Raw genomic sequence first — 9,056 nt, 5'->3', positions numbered from 1 at the left:
TTTTCTCTTTCTCTTTATAATATAATATATATATATATATATATATATATATATATATATATATATATATATATATATATATATATATATATATATAAAATGTCAAATGCCAGATACTTGTTAGACCAACATAATTTTAAAAATTATCACTAAAAAATTATAAATCGTAACTAAAATCACTATAATTGTTCTTGGTATATAAACTATCATTAATGTAATTTAAAGACAAATTTTAAAGTTTTAGTCGTTGACAAAGATCTATATATATATACAAGGAAAATGTAATGTTCTTAACTAGGAGAACTTTTGGAACACGCGCCGGACTAATACTTTTAAGCCGTTGAAAACTTAGCCCTTCTTTCCCCTCTCTCTCTCTCTCCCCGTCAACTCAGACAGCACTACGATGAGCCTTTAACTTTCTACTAAACAAATGAAGCGTACAGATGTCAATGACTTAAAAAATGGTGTGGAAAGTTTCGGTGATAAGACTTTGAGCATGAGAGTCTCTCGCTTATAAATATTTATATATACATAACATAAATACTTTCATTATGTATAAATTTAATATATATATATATATTTTAGAGAGAGAGAGAGAGAGAGAGAGAGATTGTATATAAGAGGGGAATCATGCATAATGGCGTTCTCTTACCCTTCGGCAGATTAGAGTGAGGCGAGAGAGATAGAACACTCATTCCGATCGCCGGAGCCATTTATAGGCATCCATGCCCGTTGAGCAGAAATGGAGGATGTGGGGCCGGCGACGCGTCCGAGAGCCGGAGCAGACATCCGCCTCCTCTTCCTCCGCTGCGGAGGCGGAGGCCGAGGAAGAGAGGTCCTTCGGCAGACGGTGCGGCAGTCTCGTGAAGGAGCAGAGGGCTCGGTTCTACATCCTCCGCCGCTGCCTCGCCATGCTCGTCTGCTGGCACGACTGTTCCGATTCCTAGCTCCGGCCATCAACTACCGTCATTATCATCATCAGCGCCTCCTCCTTCTTCACTGCGGCCGTCGCTGCTGTCGCTGCCGCTATGCCCCTGGCCACCACCGTGAGGATACTCTCTGAAGTGCCCCCAGAAACAAGTAAACAGGAGTTGTGGATATATAAGATTAGAAAGAAGAACTGCTTCTTTTTCTAGTCAAGAGAACCATTTGTTATATTTACTCTATTATTAATGAACATGATCTGCTATAACTTCTGCAACTCTCTACTGTTCCTGCTCCTCTAGATCTCCAAGAAGATCAATAAGCTGCATTTGGCAGTCACTATTGATCCCATGACTTTCTGCTCTTCTCTCTCGTCTTCTACGACATACTTTCAAAGCTAGATTGGATTGTCTGAAATTTTCTATTGTGAAATTGGTCTGACTATCGACATCATTAAGCATCTTCTTACTTATTATTTCTCGCACTAGCTATCATGATCATAAGTTGCTTGCTTGTTTGAATCTCTGCGAAATAAAAGAAGGAAAAATCTTCTTCCATTTTATTATCGACGGACTCTGATCAAAAGGGTAAGTGCTCGTGTAGAACACAAGAAAACTCGATCCAAAGAAATTTAGTGGCCAGTACACTTCTGGATGGTGGAGGAAGATCGATGCAGCTAAGGAAACCGCTTATAGATAAAGGGCAAAATCTAGCAAGAGATCACGAAATGATGTTTCTTGGATTTGGATTAGCTCATAATGGACAAGTTCTCAAAAGGTATAGAAAGAACTGAGATAAAGCATCCAGAGAGAGGTAGATCTAGAGAGAGAAAGAAGAGGTGGGTGGTTGTGGCTTTGTCTTTATTGATTATTGGAGTGGAATCTAGGGTTTAGTAATCCAAAGTGGATATTGGAGGGTAAAAAATTTGTCGAGTTTGGGAGGCTATCCCGAACTTTACTTTTTCACCTTTGTGCACAAACGATCAGGGTTTTTGCAGGAGCGCTGTATCATTCTGTTGCTCATCTCTTTCCTTTCACTGGTGGATCATGTGAGTGGAGCCCAACACGCTTGATGACCAGCAGTCCATGCCAACATGACGTGTGTCCTTGCACACATGCATGCTTCCTTATCTATGTTTAGTGGGCACATTTTCCCATATAATCGATCGGCTTAGGCATCTATTCCACATGAATCATGTTTTCCTTTTAATTTCTAAGAAAAAACAACTAAAAAACTTTTATTACTCTTGTTTTCATGTATATCAAGAATCTAGAATATGCATATGAAAGTTAATTATATATATATATATACATCCTGCCGAGTTTCTCTTTCCCAAGGCAAACCATTCGGATGACACTCTATCCTCTCAATCATCAGGGGTCATTACTCCAACAGCTTGAATTTGAATGCTCTGGCCCCTCACACAATCTAACCTTCATAAAATGGGAAATTAATATATGTTAAGTGAGCAATCTTTGGAGTTAACATATATGTTTTTGAGCAGGGAAAAAGAAATAAATGGTTTACAACAACATTAGACAGTTGATGGTAAAAAAATCAAAAGTTTACCATGAAATAAAATTTCGCTGGTGAACCTAGCTAACTCAAACCAAACATGTTTGACATTACTTAAGTACATATTAAATACATTTAACAAAGTACAAAAAAAATCTTTCAATGCCAAATTTGAGCTATCTGGTTGTGTTTTAAACTAAGTTGCATGAAAATACTAATTCTCTCTCTCTCTCTCTCTCCCAATCACCCCCAACATACACACATGCAGACTAGAGATTTAGACAGATACACTTGTGCATCCTCAAAGATGGCTGCCCATGAATGAATATGGGTGCGCAAAGGCTCGACTCTCGGGCCATAAAATTGGTTGTAAGACCCAAGGCCCTAGAATTGGGTGTCAGGTGCAATCATAGGCAACTCATCCTAAGCCCGACTTCTTATCGAGGCCGGCCTGATGCCTAACCCTAACCTACACATAGACAATAATTTATCTTGTTATTGTCAAAGAACTTTTTCAAACATAGTTTATAGAAGCATTAAAATAATGAGATTCTTGATTTATTTTGGATGCCAAAGTGGAACAATGTACCCTACTATCGCTTTCACATTAGCAAAAGGGAATGAAAGGCCCAAGTGTGACAATTATAAGCAAAGATGCCAATGCTTTCAACAGGCACTCGTATCCCCTTTTTAGTTAAATCCATGGAAGACGTGAGCATCACATCATCGGATCTGCATAAATCTAATGATTTAGCTCTCGATTATGACCTGATAGAAAATTGGGCCATCGCCCAAGGAGGGGCTCGGCTAGGTAGACAGCATAGCCCAACAGAGTCTACATACTAAGCTTATTATCAAATATTAATACATACATAGACTAATTGGATGTGCAACAAAGCTAAGTTGCTTTCATTAATTATTCCTCGAATCCCGAGGAAGGACACCAAGTTAATTTATTGCATTTAAGTGCCTTAGCTTCTCTTGTTCATTAAAGGGGGTACATCTAGCTGCAGCTTCATATATAATAAAAGACTACTCAGATTTTGAATTTGTGACATCTTGTCCTTTCTGGTGACTTTTATAACCAGCAATTATCAGTTCATTGCAATAGCTGATTGTATATTGAGGCCCAAACATGTTCGGCTGCCGCAAAATTAGAAAATAAAAGAAGGAAAAGCCTTATTATGCAGGCAAAATTCTAAAAAAGATCAGTTTAGCATTTTGTCTTTGCAAGAGGGAACATGCTACATGCATGTTCGATCGAAACTGATTATGTGCACACCCTCATGCACGACAAATTATGTACATGGGTTGAACTAACCGAAGTACCCCTCTTTAAAGTTATATATATATATATATATATATATATATATATATATATATATATATATATATATATATATATATATATATATATATATAGAGAGAGAGAGAGAGAGAGAGAGAGAGAGAGAGTTTAGAAGGACAAAAAAAGTTAAAATTGTCTAAAATGGATATTTCTTTGTGAAAAATTTTAAAAATACTCCAAGCCCATTTCTTTTTTCATTTGGTGTATACTTGTGTGCGCACACCCCTATGCACGCAATTTAATATCGAATCCGATCCTGAACGCTTGCGACCAACCCGATCACAGTCGCTCGAACAATATCTAAGAAAATTATGCTTGGGATGCCGTGGCAGAACTCAGCTACTTGATTATGGTAAGGCCAGCGGCAGAGTTACCCAGCTCGGCAATCAGATTCGTAAATCTTCAATGGAGATATTATTATATAAGGGCAGTGGCGAAGCTAGAAATTTTTAAGCAATGAGCTTTAATGCTTAAATTTTAGATTTTTAATGGGTACTACTTGAAACATATACCATGAGGTATCAATATATAAGTAAGAATTATTGATGAAGGCAATTGCCCACACAAATCCACATCTGTTTACACAACCAAAACACCACCATCCACCTCCAGAATAGAGCTCGAGATATCATTTAACTATAAAATTAATGAAGCTTCAATAATGGCTGCGAATCCAAGGAATGTAAGCGCATATATAGCTAACTAACCATGAGCTGATCAGGCTCATAGTCAAAGTTTAGGGTTCCAAGGGCGTAGTACATGAGCATGCCCAGGCCTGCGCTATCTAAAAAAGAAGGCCTTTGTTAAACACTTTCCATCGAGACTTTCCAAATTTTCAGAAAGAGGAAGCAAGAAAAAGAAACAGAAACATAAAAGAACTTTGCGTCCCTGATCTCTCTCCCTCTCTCTCTGTCTGTCAATGACCATATCCGGCCGGACAGAACTTCAGTTTCACCTATTTTACCAAACCAACAAGATCTCAAACAGTGTACCAAATATTTGCTGCATTATACTTTCTGCTAATTGATTTAGTTTCTTCAATTTTCTTCTTTTCATTTTCTGTGGTACCTTACTTATTTTTAAGCAGGCTTTGCTGGTGAAAACATAAGTCAAGATTTTCGATCGAGCGGATGAACTTGAGCAAGATCTAGGGCTGCACAATGAGTTGAGTTAGTTGATCGAGCCCAGTGTTCGGACTCGATCGAGCCCAGTGTTCGGACTCGATCGAGCCCAGTGTTCGGACTCGTTTCTTTTGATATTGGTTGCAGATCGATTGACCTATAGACAAGACTAGGGATGAGCTCAAGCATGTGTGGATAAGCAGCCACTTTATATTCTAACAGAACATAACTATAATTATGGATTCAAGTAACTAGAAACATTTAAAGTAATTTTTTGGTATTATATTACATGTGGTTACTTTGGTTCCCCTTTTTCTGAAAAAGAAGTTTTGCCTTTAGATCCCTTTCCCATTTTTCAGTTAAATCTCTTACTACCACAAAAACATTTCATGAAACATTTTGAATCACATTGTAGCCGGCTTGACTTAATTATTTCCAGCTTGGTCCAGCCAAGGTCCAAAAGTATTCATGCATAGATGACCGTTGAACCTGGAAGAGCATCTAAATACATGCAGCTCAGTTTGGAATAATGGAGTAATGTTGCCTCAAAGGGCATAGCGCCAACTCGTGGCAAGGCAGTTCACAATATTTAAGAGGTTTCAGGTTCAAATCCTGTGATTGTCATTACTCTTTTGGGCTACAAATAGAGGCATGCATGACGCTTGGTAACTTACTATTTTGAGATGCAAACGGTGGTAAGTGTGACACCTAAATTAGAATGAGATATACATATATTAGGTGTATTCATGTATCGAAGGAAGGTAAAACTCTAGGAATATAAGGATATGACTTTGAGAGTTTCACACCAAAAGTAATTTCTCCAAAGTAAACAATTAAAAAGAAACCAGAGCACTTCTCAATTTGCTCAGCATCCCCAGAAGCCATGAATCCATATGTGGGAATCGACAATCGACTTCCTTTAAAAGAAAACCGAGCCATCAAGATGATCTCTAAGATGATTAACATCAATTATCGTCAACAACCACCCGCACATAATCTTCTACTAAAAAACAAGGCTTACTGATAGCTCAATCCGACCAGCAACTAACAATCAAGAGATTAATTTATAATTTTTTTATTGTAGACATTCAACTATTTAGTAAGCCTAATAAGCTTCTGTTTGCTCTCATCATTTTCTTATTTTCCTTCTTTAATTTAAATTTTACACCTAAAACACATTCAAAACCAGGTTTGAAATTCTTCTCTCCCTCTCTCTCTCTCTTTTAACCAGTCGAGTTGGGTGGTGTGTTGTAGCTTCATCCTCAGTTTAAATCATGGAGAATGCTAATCTAGTTACCGTATTGAGAAGTATTGGTTTTGAGATTAAGGGTATCATTATAAAGGCTAAGTGAACTGGTTCTTGTCCGCCCCTCGGACCAAACTAGTGTTTTTAACATTGGCAGATACCAGCGGTTTTTTTTCTTTCTTTTGGATTTTAAGTAATTTAAAATATTTTAAACTATTTGTGTAATTAAAAAAAGGAAAAAAAAAAACAAGGAGATATGGATGCTGCAGTGTGTAAAGACACTTTATAATCGAAAATTTAAGATTGGATAGGCAAATTAAGAGCGATGGAAGTGGGAAGCCGACAAGGAGAATCAGGGGAACTGTGGAATAAAGGCGCTGGAGGACGAGCAGCCCACACGCTTGCCTCCCCTATTGGACAAATTGTCCTCCCCCTTCCGTTGGTGGGCCCCATTCTCCTTTCCCCTCCGAATCACGGGAGATGCCCACCACGTGCCCTTTCCACCCACTGGATTGGACCAGACTTCCCGGTGGGCCCGACCCGCAGCTGGCCCCACCACTGACCTTGCCATCTCCAAGGTAACAATGCCCTCGGTCTCCCTTTCGAGATGGGCGGCCGCCAGAATCTTATTCAAAAAATTCCATAGATAGACTCCGATTTTAGATTCAAAATGATGTATTTATTTTAAAATTTGAGGTTTAGGTTGACGAAAAGTTTGATTATAGTAGAATTGTTCATGGCTGATGGGAAAAGCCATGGATCTAAAGATAGGAATCAAGTCCGACAATAGATCTTATGAATTTTACAAAAACATAAGTAAACGACCTTCTGCTTGAGCTTCCAAAAGGTATATGAACGGCCATTTTATGAACAACCAATGGATCTCCATCGGTGTCCATGGAATCCATAATGCAGGAGCAGAACCTGAAATTTTTTATGAGGAAGATAAAATTAAAGTTTCTAAATTTTGACACAGGTCAAAATATCATTTTTTTCAAAATCTATATATAAGACAACTAAAATTTACATGTAATTTTTTTTTTTTAGATTAAGATGGGGCTAGGGCTCATGCAGGCCCTCCCTTAACTCCGCCTCTGCCGTTACAAACCGATCGATCTAAACAAGTTTCTTGCAGTTCCACTGAAAATAGGTTGAAATGTCATAATGCAAAATCTATGAAAAATGGGTATTCTGTTAGCAATACAGGATGCCCTTGCATCACTTGTTGAAGTGTTTTCCCTACAATAGGTTCATTTTCCCGAATTTTACTTTCAACAAATCTTATATTAGAGGCAAGATGTTCTCTGATTAGACCACAAATTACGAATGTAGTAGTCCACATTCATGTAGTGAAAGCAAAAGGGAAGGTCCTACCACAATGATGAGCAAGTAAGTAGAGTCTCGCGAATGTCGAAAGATGTACGTAGATTGTGTCTAATCAGAAACGATTATATCTGTTGGTTGGTTCCGCACCATTGGATGATCGGACTTGATAATCGAATGCGTGGAGAATAGTAACTTTACGAAGCCAATGGAATGTACAAGGGGGCCGTTGTGATTGCCATAACATATTGGTCATAGGGTGAGTTTACACTACTATTCGGCCTCCCCCACTGATAAAAGACACCATTAATTTAGGCTTAGAAGATGGTCAGAGAAATTTTGGAATGCTATGGCCAGCTCTTGAGCGGACACATGTTGCATTGGTCGCTATTGATAATCAATCCGCCTAGACAATACTTGTGCCAGCAGGCCATGTGTGAGAGGTAGGACCATTCCAATGGCTGAAGAAATTTCCGAGGAATTGAAATCTTATGCTATCCAATCATAGCCACTCGATGCATTGCAGCGAACAAATGTGATTAGAAGGTGCAATGTATTAGATAGTGTGCTATAAAAAGTTGGAGATTTTCGTGCCCAAACCTCTCTCTCTCTCTCTCTCTATATATATATATATATGCCAACCAATGTGGTTGGCCAAATAACAAAATAGTTAAAAATATTGCTCAAAAAAACATACAATTAAAGCACTAGCAACAGTTTCATGATATAATGACTGTTTATAGTGTTTTTAATGATGGTTTATAGTGCATTTAGTCATATATTTAAACATTTGATAACATTCAATATATATATATGTATGTATGTATATGAAAATCCAAAGTTGTTCAACTTACTCGTGAGCGTCATTTGATTTACTGTCATGAACATTTGAGAGAAAAATAAAAAGAAAAAATGTGATAGATATTTATGCTATCTAACATTAGTTCAATTTTTTTTTTCTTATTTTACTATGATGAACCGAACTACCTGATTGGGTGACTCCAATAGTCATTCACCATTATTATTGCAATTAGTATGTATATGTATATATAATGTTAAAAGCTAAATAAAAAGTTTTTTAAGTGTTAGAGTGGAAAAAATCACTTTAATGGCACCACAGCAAAAGCACTGAATAACATTGCGCTTTTCACGTGTGGTGGGGGCAGAGAGAGAAAGTGAGAAAGAAGAAAAGGTCTGGGGATTGAAAATCACATGAGAGAGAGAGAGAGGAGGTGAACGGTGGTCAATTGATTGCACTACGGATATATATACACGTCTCACGTGCGGTCAAATAAAGCGAATGTTGCATTTTAAAAAATTCATTTGGTTCTCCGTTTTCTCTCTCTGGTTTTAAATTCTTCGTTCTTCTTTTTGATTAAATTATTGTGTTCACTGTTTGGAAGGATTCCGGTACTCCTATCATTGCCATCCTTTTCTCCCCCATGGCCATCTCTCCTTTTAAGGGTACGGTTAGACAGCTGGTGCCTTTATTTTACCGCACCAAGGTAAATCACATTCAAAAACTTACTGCCAGTAAAGCACCATCTCTTGCCTTTGTATATAGCTACGCCACAATCTC

General features: G+C 37.9%; 1 protein-coding gene across 1 annotated transcript; it reads left to right on the top strand.

Moving 5' to 3' along the window:
• The first annotated feature begins 664 nt into the window (after positions 1–664).
• LOC116266241 (small polypeptide DEVIL 1-like) lies at positions 665–1,201 on the top strand. The gene has a single exon (XM_031647377.2). It carries the CDS (start codon positions 726–728, stop codon positions 945–947), a length of 222 nt encoding a protein of 73 aa, XP_031503237.1. The 5' UTR covers positions 665–725; the 3' UTR covers positions 948–1,201.
• The last annotated feature ends 7,855 nt before the right edge of the window (positions 1,202–9,056 follow it).

The sequence above is a fragment of the Nymphaea colorata genome, chromosome 12 (genome assembly GCF_008831285.2).
Source record: "Nymphaea colorata isolate Beijing-Zhang1983 chromosome 12, ASM883128v2, whole genome shotgun sequence".
Taxonomy (NCBI): Eukaryota; Viridiplantae; Streptophyta; class Magnoliopsida; order Nymphaeales; family Nymphaeaceae; genus Nymphaea; species Nymphaea colorata.
Note: the sequence above shows the minus strand (reverse complement) of the source record. Positions and strands in the feature narration are given on the sequence as shown.